The following is a 16,762-nucleotide window of genomic DNA, read 5'->3' as shown; positions in this document are numbered from 1 at the left end:
CTGGTTCTCCATATGCATATGTATTAAAAAATGGTTCAAATGCACTAGAGGAAATGAGTATTCTTCGACAGTGTGTTATGCATATTGTGGATAAACATGATTTCTACATTATATTGATAAACCACCAATATCAGAGGTGCATCTAGAAGATTGTGCAGTCGGTTGGGGGGTGAGAGGCGGTGGTGATTGTCCACATGTCAAAATACAAATGTGAATCAAATATCCATGGCACCACACATACCATGCCGGTGTACACAAGGTATATGTAGTGATAATTGTCTCTGGACATATACATTAGAAACAAACATGAAATAAATTTATTCCTAGATGAAGGGATAATTGTGGGACAAAATCCAACCCAGGGGTGTGTTCAGTTACCAATAATTTGCTAACTAGCGCTTGCCAAGCCAGCTGTTCCTTATCAATGGTTTCAATTGGAGTGCTTGCTTGAGTGCTTAAGCCACTTGGTGATCACTCTACAAGAAACTTGGTAACTGAACACGCTCCAGCTGTGTGATTGGTAACACACATGTACTCCTCCCACCCTAATTGTGATTGATTCCACACTTGTGCCCCTCCCACCCTGTTTGTGATACGTTTCACACATGTGCCCATTTGTACACCAATGTATTGTTTGTTCATTCTTCCTCCTTTGTGCCCCAGTTCCCTCTCTCCTCATCAACCCCTTAAAGCTCACAAACCCCCTCTTTGTCTCCTCTCATTTTCAGGCTTCCGTCACTCTCTATCCCTGCCCTGTTCAGAAAGGATAAGTGACCTGTGTCCCTCCCCTTGTAAAATACCACCCCTTCACCCTCTCCATTTTCAGTCTCACCCCAACTCTGCCTCATTGATTTTTAAGGCTTACACAGTTACACATCCCCTCCCCTTTCAGGTTTCTTGCATACCAATAAACCAAAACGTCCATCTTGACTATGAGGCACAACAGGGTCAGTCATGGAACAACATCAAAAACCTGGTGGGGATCAATTAATAATTACATTCACTATTCACTAATTGCCATTCCCCCCAGGTCTCTTTGCTGGTGGGTAGAAAAACGTTGTTCCTCCACAACACAACTTCCACCACATGAGAGCTCTTCATTGCAGACGAGAGGTCCACAACGATTGCATTTGGTTTGGTTGCACCAAATACTATTTGTTGTTGGACCAAATACTAATTCCAGATACTTGTTGCGCCAAATGCATAGTGAGGTTGGGAATCAAACCAGGACTCGACAGCAAGTATGTTACCGCTAAGCCATTCTGCTAGCTCCACAGACTCGAGGCTTGCCCTCACATCATTTTATAGGTAATGTAGAAACCTCGCTGAAGAAAGTGCATTTTGACCAATTTTTTTTTTAAAACAATTCATCCATTTTATTCAAGCATTCTAGTTTTTCAGTTGGATAAATCAACCTGATATTATGATCACACACATACGTACACACACCATTGGATGAGAAATCACCTGCCAATCAACAAGTTTGTTGGTGTTGATGTAATCCGAGTATCTGAGGCCATCATGATGGAATCTGAGTATCTGAAGCCATGATGATGGAATCTGAGGATCTGAGGCCATGATGATGTCAGATGAGGATCTGAGACCGTAATGATGTAATCTGAGGACATGATGATGCAATCTGAGTATCTGAGGTCATGATGATGGAATCTGAGGATCTGAGGCCATGATGATGTCAGATGAGGATCTGAGGCCGTAATGATGTAATCTGAGGCTTTGAGGTCTGTATGTCATGGATGTGGTACGAACGTGGTGCGAGGTAAACTTTTAGAAACAAACCACACGAATGCCATCATAGAATAATTGTGCTTTTATGAAGTGTAATAAAAATGATTTAAAATAAAAAGAAATAAGTATTTTGTGGCTGATTAAGCAATTACAATGTTGCTTAATCCTATTAATTACAGTAGAAACATGCAATTAAAGTTCCACGTACTAGTGAAGGGTTTGGTGACGAGACCATTCATAATAGTAAATAATTGAATAACGAGAGAAGGAATAAACATACATTTGACTCATTTGAACCCAAGAATTATAATTTGACATCAAATCGATTTTCTTTCTCCCTAAAAGAACTCCTAAATAACGCAGATGTTTCTCCGACCCAGTTTGCTGCTTTACCTTCTCAATTAGTCATCGATTTGTCATTTAAACTAGATCCAAACATGTTGCCATCAATTAGAAGTAACCAAGAAATCAAAACGGATATTTAACCGGAAGTGATTCGATCGCCATCTTGTTAGCAGTTTATAAGGACCGAATTGGGTACCGATCGATCGTTGGCACAGGAAGTGGACCCATCAAGCCCGTGGGTGGAAATGTCCTCCATGGAGACTTTTGGGGGTGTTTGAGTTACTTTAACATTATAGACCCACTCAAACGCTTTCCCATCTAATCACAACCTGGAGCCGGGTTACACTGCCCACGTGTCCAGTTTTTCGAACTCGCACACAAAGTACAAACCCTGTGAGCAGTCTACATTATTCCACCCTCCTGAACTCATCATCTCCACGCAGTTCTCATTGCCCAATATGTTGTTCGGTTCCCCAGGTTGCCAGCGTGAGTACGCACCGAGAGAGGAGCCGTCTACGTAAGAGAACTTTCCCTCCTTGCGCTCGTCAAAGAGACCGATAAAGACGCGTGTGAGGCCGGCACGGGTCACGTAAGAAGCGAGCAACTCATTGGAGACCTCATCGTGTGGCATCGCCAACCAACCGCCACGCTCCTGGCAGTGCTTCTTGGCCTCGGCGAACCGCTTCTCCTCGCGTACCAGAAGGTACAACCTTCGCTCCGATTCAATCATCCCCACAACAGCTGGGACAACAAATGGATAGGTTTGAGCACTCCCATAATTAGTAGCACTAAAATATATTTTTATGACGATAGTAAATCGATTAATCTGATCATAATGACAATACCAAGACTGGCTCATCATTTAATCATCATAAACATGGTCCACACACGCGTTTAAATGGCTATACAGTCGGAAACCCATCTCCATAAGCCAAATAATGTTGAAATGCTGACATTTTTCTTACGTAATGATGGAGGTTTGTTTACATCAATATTTTGGAGTCTCAAACTTTCTGCCTGTCTGTCAAAAATTGTCCTTCCAGTGACGCCATGGCAGTGTTTCAACAATTTCTGACGGAAGCTGACCTCAAATGTCACAGGTTCCTGATTTTACAACCAGCGCTCGAGTCTGCTTGAGGAGACGCAGTCGCAATGTCTGCACTCCAGTTGACTCTTAAATGATATATTATGGAGGTTTCAGTGACCCCTTACCACAGTACCCCATTAACACAATACACAGCACCTCATCTAGGAATCAGTGTTTGTGATCCATCACTGAAAATTTGAACATTGGGCCAGCATTTCGGGTGGATTGAGGGGAGGTGGGGGTGGATGTTCGGGGGTAGCTAGCAACTTTCATTTGGAATGATACTTTTATGCCTCCCAATCATGTTAGATAGCCCACATAGATGGTTGTTTTCTTCTGAGAAGTGGGGGAGGGGGGGTGGAGAGATACCTGATGGACCTGCAGGCAAGTATGAAAAGTTGAGCTATGATCTACCTCTCTGCTCATCCTGTTGTCCCTGCACACCGAGGAAAAGCTGTGGAAAGGCAACTTTACCACCATTCTCCAGGTAGATCCACTTGCTAGCCGGCCCCCGCAAAGCGGAAGATGTGGTTTTGCAATCGTGTGTGTGTGTGTGTGTGTGTGTGTGTGTGTGTGTGTGTGTGTGTGTGTGTGTGTGTGTGTGTGTGTGTGTGTGTGTGTGCGCGCGCGCGCGCGTTCGAGTCATAACTTTTTCCTTTGTCATCAAGTTTTCAACAAACCTTTATTTGGAGACTGCGGTGAACACAAATTAATAAAATATACAATTGTTTGTATTTTAACCGTCGTTATCGTCAAGTTTAGTTTGCATACAAAGCGGATGCGGACGGACATTTTCAGATGTTTTCTGTTTTTCTCCTGGTTCGTTATCTTCAACCACCATATGTGCCAAGTTGTTTCAGCCATACGTCCCCATTTGAATTTTAACCTTTATTCCCTCTCCTCTTTCTGTTTTTTGAATGCATTCGTTTTCTTGATTGTTTCGTGCTTCGTTGTAATTTACACCCGTATCATGGCAGTGGTACAGAAAGCTCGATGTGGGTGACATTTTCTGCTGAGTAAGGATATTTATATTCATAACACTTTATCCTCATTTCTCATCAATACACTTTTATGTCTCACCTGACTTCAAAAAATGGACTTGGTCCCTCAACTTCTCCACAGTAATGTCCAGCTCTCCCACTACCTTCCGCATCTTATCACAATCACAAGGGATGCCTGCACGCAGCCACATCAACGGACGTCCTCCACACAAAGTTCACAAAATGTCTCTCGACTGGAGGTCCTTGCATTAATCTGTCTTCAACAAAATGGTTATCACATTCTTACATATTGTGCTGTTATTGTCTTCATCCTGAAAAGATCAAGAGATCGAAAGAAATAGATAGCAAAAGATCATTTGGGCCCTGCAACAAAATAAATATGATATCATTACCATCTCAGTCGTCTATAAAACATTTACATCCAGCGAGTGAGTCAGGAGAGACGAACAAAGAATGAATGAAGAATTAATGAAGAAGAGCCATAGAGAAATAGATTATAGAGATCTAGATAAAGAAAGAGAAATAGATCGATGGAGAGAGAAATAAATTGAGAGAGAAATAGATAGATTGATATATATATATATATATATATATATATATATATATATATATATATATATATATATATATATATATATAGATAGATAGATAGATAGATAGATAGATAGATAGATAGATAGATAGATAGATAGATAGATAGATAGATAGATAGATAGATAGATAGATAGATAGAGAGAGAGAGAGAGAGAGAGAGAGAGAGAGAGAGAGAGAGAGAGAGAGAGAGAGAGAGAGAGAGAGAGAGAGAGAGAGAGAGAGAGAGAGAGAGAGAGAGAGAGAGAGAGAGAGAGAGAGAGAGAGAGAGAGATATATATATATCAAGAAATAGATGGATTGATGGAAAAAAAATCGAGTAATAAATAGATTGTCAAATAAATAGATAAAGAAATAGATAGATTGTTAGAGAAATTGATGGAGAAATAAATTGATTTGTATATAAATAGAGAAATTGATTGATTGATAGATAAATAGAAAAATAGATAATTTGAAAGATAAATACAGAAACAGACAGATTGATAGAAAGAGATAGAGATAGACTGATGGAGAAAGACAAAGAGTGATAAAAAGATACGAAAATAGAGAAATAAATTGATAGATAGAGAAATAGATTGATTAATAGATTGAGAGATAGAGATATAAATAGATAGATTGATAAATACATCGATTGATAAAAAGATAGAAAAACAGAGAAATATATTGATTGATAGAGAAGTATATTGATTAATAGATAGAGAAATTGATAGGCAGAACTAGAAATAGAGAAATAGATAGTGACACATAGAGAGAAGTACATGGTCATACAAAACTCATTAAACGAATAGACATGCATTCTGGTCCAAAGTGCCAAAATGTATGGTCAGACAACAAAGGCTTCTGTTTCTTCCTTCAGAAATCATCAGTAAGATAAAAACAAGCATTAAAATGCCAGCAGTCTGGATACGCCTGGTGTTGGATTAATGGTTCGGGTGGTGGGCTTGGGATCCTTGGGTCCTGAGTTCAAATCCTGCTCAGCTGTTGAATTAATACCAGGTGGGGTTGACTCTGCCTGTCATCCTTCTGAGGTTGGCAAAATGAGTGCCAGCATGCTGGTATCCTGTGTCAGAGTGGTGACCTGTCCAGGATTGTCCCCAATAGCCCAGGAGACTGCTTAGGCAGCAACAACGCTCTGAACAGAGTATGGCCCCAAATGGATGGAGGGAGTCTGGATAGTCTGCATACTGTTCGATTCCACATTGCACGAGTGGTGTTAGTAAATCCTTCCTCCATTTAACCCAACACACCAATGGCAATGTCAAATTGGATTGACCAATCAACGGAGAGAACCAGTTGTTAGAAATCCTCAAGCAAATGGAGTTCGATAATTCTATGAGAGATATCTCTGAAACAATTAACAACAATAACCTCCAGCAGGCAGTGAGAGACGACAAGGAAGCTAAAGATACAGGAAGAGGCCATTTGGCCCATTATGTCTCTGCTACATCTTCAGCCGACTCACCAAATCTCTCAATTTGATTATCTGCCACCCTCCCCAAAGGGGACTTCCACCATGGATGACTTCCTTGTTAAGGTGTTTAAATAGCTCAGCATGGCGTTTTGTGGTGCACAGTAACAAATGGAAGTGAAAATTATGATAACCTCAAACAATTCCGTTTTTTGAGGTTCTTTTTGAACAAATGATTTCCTTTTGAAACAGTCGTTACTGTTAGTATTTTTTCAACAGTTGCAACTGAAAGAAATTTGGAGCAATTCAGGGATATGTTCCATTACCAAGAAGCTTGCTATCACTTGTCAATCCAGCAATTCCTTATGAACCATTTCAATCGCTTGCTTAAGCCACTTGGTGAGTGCTCTACAATTTGATTGGTAATGGAGCACAACCCGACGTCCTTGAGGCATTGCGGAGTTCCCTCGAAACTAATGAGTCCATGCCATCTCAATGTGCTAGGCCTCTAGGTAGGGTGCTAAAACGAGTCTTTACACATGAATGATGTATCCCATTGCCTGTCCGATCTTTCTGGCTTGAAGAATTTGTGGACAGTACATGGAGTGTTTATAACATATCTTGGGGCCTCATATGTCATTTCTCCCGGCCATGGCTTGAAGTGTGGCGTGCGATATTGCCCCTGACACCCACACAACCCAATTGTGACGTTTATTCAACACATAACCCCATTCGTAATGTACACTCGTCTCTACGCTGTCCAGTCTGGGTTTGAATCTCGACTAAGCTATGAACTGTCATTCCAGTGTTTCACAGGCAGGGTGATTCATCAATGTGTGAGTCCCTCAGATGGACGGTAAAGCAAAGTACCGTCTGCCGGCATAAGTTGGTGGACCGTCCGAAGAGTAGGCGAGCTGTGAACAAGTTTCAAATTCATGCTCTAACCTTAGTCGAACGTGAGGCCTGGACAGCTGGTATGTGAAAGACTTGGGCTAAGCTTCCGACGGCCAACCCAACAAGAACATGGGATTAATTGTGACCATTAAAAAGAAGAATATTAACCCATCACCATCTGCATGGCCCACCGTCACCGCCACCCCTCACACCTCCCTCTCACTGCCCCCTTGGCCACTCTCTTTGGGAGCGGATGTTTCTAGTGTTAAGGTAAATGCAGAAGCACCAGATTGTCAGCTTTACAACTCAATTCAAAGAAAAAATTCTTCTTGAGATGCCACACCTGCTTGTGGTTTTACCCACAGTTTCAATCTAAATCCACTCCACAGGGAAACAAATCAGCAACCAGAAAGGTCAGAGGGTGAGCACGCTACCAAATAAGCTATTCTATTCTGCCTTATGATGCAACACCTGATCTCCCATGGAGACTACAGCATGCGGCCTTCCATGGAGGCGACAGCACTCGGCCTTCCATGGAGGCGATGGCACCCGGCCTTCCATGGAGGCAACGGCACCCGGCCTTCCATGGAGGCGATGGCACCCGGCCTTCCATGGAGGCAAAAGCACCTTGCCTTCCATGGAGGTTACAGCACCCAGCCTTCCATGGAGGTTACAGCACCCAGCCTTCCATGGAGGCAAAAGCACCTTGCCTTCCATGGAGGTAACAGCACTCGGCCTTCCATGGAGGTTACAGCACCCGGCCTTCCATGGAAGTTACAGCACACGGCCTTCCATGGAGGTTGCGGCACCCGGCCTTCCATGGAGGCGACGGCACCCAGCCTTCCATGGAGGGTACAGCACCCAGCCTTCCATGGAGGCAAAAGCACCTTGCCTTCCATGGAGGTTACAGCACTTGGCCTTCCATGGAGGTTACAGCACTTGGCCTTCCATGGAGGTTACAGCACCCAGCCTTCCATGGAGGTTACAGCACCCAGCCTTCCATGGAGGCAAAAGCACCTTGCCTTCCATGGAGGTAACAGCACTCGGCCTTCCATGGAGGTTACAGCACCCGGCCTTCCATGGAAGTTACAGCACACGGCCTTCCATGGAGGTTGCAGCACCCGGCCTTCCATGGAGGCGACGGCACCCAGCCTTCCATGGAGGGTACAGCACCCAGCCTTCCATGGAGGCAAAAGCACCTTGCCTTCCATGGAGGTTACAGCACTTGGCCTTCCATGGAGGTTACAGCACTTGGCCTTCCATGGAGGTTACAGCACCCAGCCTTCCATGGAGGTTACAGCAACCGGCCTTCCATGGAGGAAAAAGCACCTGGCCTTCCATGGAGGCGACAGCACTCGGCCTTCCATGGAGGCTACAGCACCCGGCCTTCCTTGGAGGCGATAGCACCCAGCCTTCCTTGGAGGCGACAACACCCAGCCTTCCTTGGAGGCAAAAGCACCTGGCCTTCCATGGAGGTTACAGCACCCGGCCTTCCATGGAGGCGACGGCACCCAGCCTTCCATGGAGGTTACAGCACCCAGCCTTCCATGGAGGTTACAGCACTCGGCCTTCCATGGAGGTTGCAGCACACGGCCTTCCATGGAGGTTGCAGCACTTGGCCTTCCATGGAGGTTACAGCACCCGGCCTTCCTTGGAGGCCTGGTACCCCATCTGAGTACTCACTGCGTTCGACTCTGTTTTACTTCCAAGATCTTACGGGTTTGGGTGCATTCACAATGACAAGTTGTAGATGATGGTGTACTATGATGATTACATTCCCCAAGAGATTGCAAATAAGGACAATTACAGGCATGCTCTTTGGACTTGGTGACAAATGCAAATTGCCATGGCATTGTGAAGAGTTTATCTGAGCATGGATGCAATCTCCCAAGTTTTCTGAATCGACAAATAAATTTCCTCACCTTGATGACATATTATGCTTCACCACATGTGAACCCATTATTTTTATGGAGTTATCCTTCTCAAGCTTCTCACCTCGCTCTCCTTTCACCCCCGGAAGCCCCTGCCCTCCATTTCTGCCCTCGTCTCCTGAAACGCACAAGGAAGTCCAAGCAGAATGTGCGATGCTGACACTTGAGAAACCATAAACTTGGCAGGCAAAAGGGAAGGGAAACTCTCCAGTATACACCAATAGATTGTATCAAAAGTCTCAAAGCAAGTGGCCTTGATAGAGCACTAAATGCGCATAAAGAGAAAATGAGCTTGGCAGGTACACTGCTTTGTTCTCAAGGTGACAGACGTGTAAATCTACAACTATAAAATTAATAACAACGATCCAAGACTATCTCAAACAAGGATCATTAATATGAGGCCAGAAGCGTCACCTTTTGCCCCCATAGGGCCGATCTTTCCAGGTCGCCCCGGTTCCCCCTTTTCACCATTTTTTCCTGTACGTCCTGCGATAAAACACACAGATGGATGATTATATGAGTAACAGCAATAAGACGGTTAAAATTTTTCTTGGAATTAAAAAAAAAAAATCACAATTTTTTCATGCCAATGCAACAGATAGTTTGTAAATGAATGTAATGATGACGAACCTGAAGGTAGTCATGTAAAGTAGGGAGTAGGAATGTATGCTCACTATATGTTATGCTGCACCTGTTGCTGAATTCAATATGCTGTGGAGGGTTGCCATATGATCTATGTGTTCAAGTTCACCCGTAGATGTTTAAGATTCCATGATATCTTTCCATATGAGAATGTCATTGTGTGTTGGTGCCCTGGCCAAAATCAAAATCATTCTTTCTTTAATAAACATATACTGCAATAATAATAATACCATTCCTTTGTGCCATAAAGGTGCGTAGGGTAGCCAAAGAAGTTTCATTGGCAAGGAGTACAGTCCTGGACAGGTAACCACTCTGATGCAGGTTACCCCAAATGGTTATTACCCCAGTAGACTGGTACTCATTTTGCCAACCTCAGATGGCTGAGTCAACCCCACCTGGTATTAATTCAACGTTGAACAAGAGCTTGAATTCAGGACTCCAAAGTCCAAAGCCAGGCACCCTAACAGCCAACAGCAGGCTAAACATATGCTGTACCTGTCCTTTAATTATGTCAAGACCGACTAATATGAGCTACAGACAGCACCAACGTCCAGAATGAATCTCACTTTGGGACTAATAACTCATTCCCAGAGCACTCCAGTAATATTGATCCATCCACCTCTCCTTCACCCCCACTAAGACTCAGATCTTTAAACGATTAACAATGAAGACATGGGAGTAGTGTTTCAACCCCGAGGCTAATCCAAGCTCCCTGCCTCAAAATGATTAACTATAACCGAGCGAGTTATGAATTTGATTGCTGCATTGGAATTCTGGGAAAGTATAAAATAACTGATGTATTTGAGCCCCAACCTCACTCCCTCCACTGCCATCTCAGTCATATTCCTCCCCTCATCTCCTTGCCACCCTCCCAACCATATACTGTCTCCAAAACTACTCAAGGTCCTCCACAAACCTTGAAAGGCCTCTGAACTTGGGGTGTGACATACATGGGATTGGACTTGACGGAATAACTATGTGGACATTACAGAATGTTAACCTCGACTTGCTGGTGAAGGATCGTGTCTGTCTGCGTCGGCGGACAGGTATAACAAGGGATAAGATCGACAGGTCGTTGATGGAGGTATGATAACTGCCGTGGGAAGGAATGAGTAGCTGGCATTTCAGGTGTAAACCATTCCTCTTTTGCTCCGATGAAAGGTTAATGCCCAAAACGTCATCTTGTCTTTAGCTTTTTTTTGCTTCCTGGGGCAGTTAGCATAGATCTCAGTCAACATCCTCCTGATTTCATCCATTATGGACATTACCTTTGGTGCCAGATGGGCCAATCTGCCCAGGCTTCCCTGGTACCCCAGTCTCTCCAAGGAGGCCCCTCTCACCTGAAAAATACACAGGATACGACTACCAGGGTCAAGCCAACCTCCCACCCGACCCCCCCCACCCCCACCTCCCTCCACCTCCAGCATAATCATTCTCACCACATTGAGTGTTAAACCAAATAAATTGGTCAAAAGATGCTTTTCGGATAGTCATGGATGGTATAAATTTGATAAATGTTTTATAGAAAGGTGATGGGAATTGTGATGATGATAATTATTAAAGAGAACCATGTGAATGATGGACTTGACAACTGCACTGATATTTTAGGATCAATTTTACAAAAACCTATTGTTTTCACCGACGTGGTTGGTGGTGGATCTACAATACACCTGATGTCCACGGCACTGATTTGTGCTGTTCAAACAAGCTGTGGGACCAATTATTATCTTTAATGTATAAAAATTAAATAAATGCAATATTTTATCTGTCTGTCTGTCTGTAACACCAATCATGCCAAAACTACTGGGCCAATTGTACCAAACTTGGCACATGGACCAAGTTCGACCTCTGGATGAACATGGGCCACTTGGATTCATCTGGAGTCGTGGGGGTTCGGGAGGGAAGGACGACAAAAATTCTCTATGTAAATGTGTTTCGTGTAATGCCACCCAGTGGTGGTGGCAGAGGGGATTACAAGTCAGCTGTGGAGATACCTTGTATTTTTGCATTGTACACGTCTCAAGAGAGTGAGAAGCCCCAAAGCCAACCTCCACCAATCAGAGAGGAAGAAGAAGGGGGGGGGAGTCTGGAGAGAATAGAAGAGGTAGGGTGGGAAGATGGAGGGGGTGGGGTGGGATGAGGAAGGGGAAGGAATGGCAGAAGGGAGAAGGGAGGGGAAGGGGTGGAAGAAGGGATCCAGCAATGCTGGGCACCCCTGCTGGGAAGAAATAAGCCATCCAACCACCATGAGAGAGGGGAGGGCGTAATACTGTTACGAATTTGGAAGCTTACCGCACCTAACAGCCAGGTCCTATAGATCAGTTATATCGGTAAGTACGTGTTTCTAGTTAGGGTCCCGTCCCTAGTCTAATGGGAAATAATTGTACGTGTGCTGCGGAGTTATTTTATAGATAGGATTTTTACATCACCTACAGCAACAACAACACTCTGCTCTCGGCATTCTCCGCGCGCTCGCTGGTATGCGGGCGTGTCTGGAATTCCATGCCCCAGGCAGTGTGCGTTTCGTGTGGATTTCGCACCGTATATGGTCACAAAGCGTTTCGCTTCAGCTGTGCGCCAAATAAGGGTATGCGTCGTTTTCTGCCCAATGGGTGTCGAGCAGACCAGAGTCGGGGCAAGAAGGCGGAGCTGCGACACGCCATCCACCCAATGGGAGCAGGCCATGGGAGCGGACGGGCCCCAAAAAGAAAAGCGACAAAGAAGAAGGAACAAAGAATTTGCGTCGAGTCTGCTCGAATGTGCGTCCAGTCTGCTCGAGATTGCGTCCAGTCTGCTCGAGTGCGCGTCTCTGTCCGGGTCTGCGGCCGACTGCATCGCGCAGATCCGAGGCATCTCGTCTGGCACATTGCTGCGGGCGGTCGACCATCTCAACTCGGGAGATCATCTCGTGTCGCCTGCCTGCGAGCCGGAGGAGCATGCCAACACCCGACGCTACCCTCCGTACCTGGAGCTTGGAGTGGCCTCTGTTGCAGGTTCGAGTCCCGTTACCCCAAGATCGTCGAGAACCACACGAGGTGTGTCTTTCTGGGCATTTGTGTGTGTGTCCTTGGGCCGAGGCTTTAAGTAACAACTGTGTAAGTACTTTCTTTGCTCATTGTACATTGCATTTCTTATAGTCGTGATAACTCTGCTCTTGTGTGCTTCCCTCCCTGATTATTGAAAAATAAATACCCCTATTGTTGAATGCACCAGCTCGTTTCTGTTTCTTTCATTGGCTGAGCACGGTGCATGTTGGAAAATAGCGAAGCGTAAAATTGTTCATTCGGTCCGGCGCGGCTATGGTAACTCCGCTCGGTTATGCCGGATCCGAGCTGTTATCTGCGACTCGGATCGGACAGATTCGGCCGAGGGTGTAGTTCCACGGTAGTTAGACGGCGTGAGTACTTAAGTAAATTGGAGTTAGACAAGTGGACCCTACCTCACGCCGTCAAAATATTGGCGACCACGGTCCTCTCAGTGACTCGTGACCTTTCGGAGTTGTCCGAGAGTCACGACCTAAATTCCGGGTGTTCGGTGGAAACGACTCTACTGCTCCACTTTGCGTTCGTGCTCACCTCCGATACCCAGCCCCACAACAATACTGTTGGAACTCCAAGAACAAGAACAAGCATGAAGGGATTAAAAAAAAAAATTTCTCCATCATTCCCAGAATTTTGACAAAGCCAATCTATAAGACAGGACAATCAAACGACACAGTGGCATCCCACACGTGACTTACCTTTTTTGCCAGGTACAATAATGTGAGTGCTGCAAGCCTCGTATACAGGCCGATGCATCGCTAGATTTCCAGGCCACAGGACAAGCAGCACCAACAGCAGGAGAGGGAGGAAGAAGATAATTGGCCGGTCAAGTGCACGGTCTCCCCCTCTCTCGGTCACCATTGCTGGTGGTGGTCACTGATGTAGCTTGTCTGCAGGAACTTGAAAATAAGTCATAGTTGTTGGTTCCAATAAACAGAAGAAAAAAAATAGCAGAAGTACAACTGCAAGGACAATATATGGTGGAATGCCAAATGCAGAGCAAATACCTACCTATCACCCAGCACCTGGATTAGCTTTCTGAAAAACAAACACCGGAGGTCCTCAAGGGGTCCTGCTCGCACAGTGCGGGGATTCAAGAAACGTTTGAGGAGTGACGTCGAATGTGGAACTTCAAAATGTATTCCGCAACAACTGGATGTGCTGAACTACTGACACCAGAAAAATATTCATTCCACAAGTGATGTGCAAGTGAGTTTCGATCTTCTGAGGCTCATCAACTTGTCCCATCGAATGCTCCGATGATGATCATTGTCTCGCTCGATCTAGTTACCGAGCACGGTTCGTGAAGAGCTCTCCTGGAACCTGAGAATTTGATGGATCTCTCAAGGACCACCAACCAAATGCCGGATGAGTGCATGGGATGTGTTCCATTCCCAAGCAGCTTGCTATCGCTTGCCAAACCAGCCGTTCCTTACAGCAACCGTTTCGTTGGTGCTTAAGCAACTTGGTGAGTGCTCTGCAAGCTGCTTGGTAATGGAACACCCCTCCCCCCCCCACACACATGATGACCTCGCCACAATAATCGACAATGCGGTGCACTCTTTCACTGGATCGTACACACACACACCGAGTGACAAGACCACACTCTAAAACGTCAATCACAGCTCCCTGAAAATAGTTGTCATCAAGCACATTCTAATTTACATCAACACAACAAAGAACATTCTCAATTTACCATAAACACCATGATCCATATGGTATAAGTGGAGGAAGGATCCACGTACACACACACACACACACACACACACACACACACACACACACACACACACACGCACGCACACACACACGCACGCACACACACACGCACACCGTGACCTTACCGTGCACACACAGCGGCGAGCATTCGCAGTGCTTGCCTTGCCGTGCGAGCCGCACCCGGATCTGCATCTTGTCACATTCTCTGTTTACCCAAACCAGGACAGCTGGATCTGGAGCATGTCCGGACCTCACGTCGCCCGACCACCCCCACCCGCCACGGGCTGGTCATTCCCACTGGCCTGTTCGTGGTGGAGAATGGTCCGGAAGATCGGATCATGGTTGAACTCGGTTCGGCGTGTGTCGTGTGTGTGTGTGTGTGTGTGTGTGTGTGTGTGTGTGTGTGTGTGTGTGTGTGTGTGTGTGTGTGTATAAATTAAAAGGTGTACAGCAAACCAGCGGTACGCCTTGTCCAAACCGGATCACTTTACCGGACCAGATAGGATGCAGCCAAGCGACACTGCCAAGGAGGTACCGGCTAAAAGGAATGGATCGTTGGGAATAAAGTCCCGGCTAAGCTAGGATTCGGACCATGCTGGATCAATGCAAGAAAAGACAACCACAGAGTTGGTGTCAAAGCCACCCAATGCTCACCTGTTTATACATTTATCGTTTTTAAAAGACTCGTCTCATAATATTTTTTATAAAGCATTGCAGTGAAGTCTGATCCAAATAATTGCAAAGCAATATACGTATTTGTATATTGTAATCAGTAAAAAATAGTGTGGTAGATAAAAACATTAGAAAGGAAATAACTTGCACCAAAAACTTTAACATTTTCACGCTCACGCCGGGGGTATCGCTATAGCTCTCTGTTCTTCGAACAGGCGAGCTAAAAAAATTTTGAAATCATTTGTTAATTTCAACTTCACTACACCAATAGTATACCCCAAAGGAACCTCCATGCCAAATATCAGCATCCTAGTACATATATTAAATGAATGGCAAGCTTCTAAATAACTTGCACCAAAAACTTTAACGTTGATGTGCTACAAAAAAGCTAATATAAGTTCAAAACAGGTCAAAAATTTAAAACATTTGAAATTATTTTTTTATTTCAACTTCACTACATCAATAATACCACAGAGTTGGTGTCAAAGCCACCCAATGCTCGCCTGTTTATACATTTATCGTTTTTAAAAGACTAGTCTAATAATATTTTTTTTATAAAGCATTGCAGGGAAGTCTGATCCAAATAAGTTTAAAGCAATATATGTATTTGTATATTGTAATTAGTAAACTAGTACACATATTAAATGAATGGCAAGTGTCAAGTATAAACAGGCGAGCATTCGGTGGCTTTGACACCATCTTAGGTTGAAATTTAATTTTTTTTTTAAAATCATTTGTTAATTTCAACTTCACTACACCAATAGTATACCCCAAAGGAAGCTCCATGCCAAATATCAGCATCCTAGTACACATATTAAATGAATGGCAAGCTTCTAAATAACTTGCACCAAAAACTTTAACATTTTCAAGCTCACGCTGATGCTCATGCCGGGGGTATCGCTATATCTCCCTGTTCTTCGAACAGTCGAGCTAAAAAACGAGCTGGGAGCATTTCTAATAATAATTTATTAACAAGCAGGCGAGGAAAAGTATGTGACACAGGGAATAGTTTATTGGGGTGTGTTGTGCAGGGAAAGAAAGAAATGTGAGAGGTGCGGCAATGTACAAGCAACTTACAAAAGCAGACACAGAGCATACGTAACGCGAAATAATAATAATAACAATAATAATGATAATAATAATAATAATCTTGTGCAGTCTTACTTATGTGGACAGACGCCAGAACACACACAGATACAGAAAACCCGATGAAGAGGAGGTATTGCAGCAATATAGGAGAGGAGTTGAAGCTACGGTCTATAGGTACCTTTGTATAATTGATTGCCCGAACACGCCACCAATACGTTTGGGGGGGGGGGGGTGCTCCGCGGTGCGGTACCCCCCCCCGACAGCTGGCGTGTCATCTCTTGCTTCGTGGCAACTCGTGCAAAGCGTCGTCCCGGCTGAGCACACAATTCTCCCATACATAGAAACACCACTCTCTTTCCACCACTGCTTCCAGGACACTCACTGCCAACCATAAGAGCAGCGACGGCCTGTGTAGTTTTGCCTGTTCATTTATACAACTGCATTACGATGCTCCCATGATGTAATAATAACAAACATGGATTTGTTCCACCATGGGGGAAAGACTCTCTCGTGAACAGGCCGTCGCTGCTCCTATGGTTGGCAGCAAGTGTCCCGGAAGCAGTAGCGGAAAGAGAGTGGCGTTTCTATATGTGGGA

The 16,762-nt window shown here is 44.7% G+C and overlaps 1 protein-coding gene across 3 annotated transcripts; it reads right to left on the bottom strand.

Annotated features, from left to right (window-relative positions):
- Positions 1–1,813: 1,813 nt before the first annotated feature.
- On the bottom strand, positions 1,814–14,780 carry LOC147013312 (collectin-11-like). 3 transcript variants are annotated; one of them, XM_085855034.1, is made up of 9 exons: positions 14,531–14,777; positions 13,861–14,009; positions 13,698–13,758; positions 13,385–13,585; positions 10,914–10,985; positions 9,418–9,489; positions 9,068–9,121; positions 4,259–4,354; positions 1,814–2,832 (listed from the first exon to the last, which is right to left on the bottom strand). In XM_085855034.1, exons 4-9 carry the CDS (start codon positions 13,545–13,547, stop codon positions 2,432–2,434), a joined length of 858 nt encoding a protein of 285 aa, XP_085711160.1. In that variant the 5' UTR covers positions 13,548–13,585; positions 13,698–13,758; positions 13,861–14,009; positions 14,531–14,777; the 3' UTR covers positions 1,814–2,431. The 3 variants fall into 3 exon arrangements, with proteins under 3 accessions (XP_085711160.1, XP_085711159.1, XP_085711161.1); XM_085855033.1 differs by lacking the exon at positions 13,861–14,009 and having other exon boundaries at positions 14,531–14,774; XM_085855035.1 differs by lacking the exons at positions 13,698–13,758; positions 13,861–14,009 and having other exon boundaries at positions 14,531–14,780.
- Between the last annotated feature and the right edge of the window lie 1,982 nt (positions 14,781–16,762).

The sequence above is a fragment of the Eptatretus burgeri genome, chromosome 14, assembly GCF_056783735.1.
Source record: "Eptatretus burgeri isolate ZD-2024b chromosome 14, Ebu_testis_v1, whole genome shotgun sequence".
Taxonomy (NCBI): Eukaryota; Metazoa; Chordata; class Myxini; order Myxiniformes; family Myxinidae; genus Eptatretus; species Eptatretus burgeri.
Note: the sequence above shows the minus strand (reverse complement) of the source record. Positions and strands in the feature narration are given on the sequence as shown.

Bases quoted from the DNA above. Each gene is read 5' to 3' on its own strand.
- LOC147013312 (XM_085855035.1), bottom strand. From the start codon at position 13,547: ATGGTGACCGAGAGAGGGGGAGACCGTGCACTTGACCGGCCAATTATC. The intron at 10,986-13,384 runs GTAAGTCACGTG...TGTATTTTTCAG, and splicing joins TATTGTACCTGGCAAAAAAG to GTGAGAGGGGCCTCCTTGGA. The intron at 4,355-9,067 runs GTGAGAAGCTTG...GGCTGCGTGCAG, and splicing joins GGGGGTGAAAGGAGAGCGAG to GCATCCCTTGTGATTGTGAT.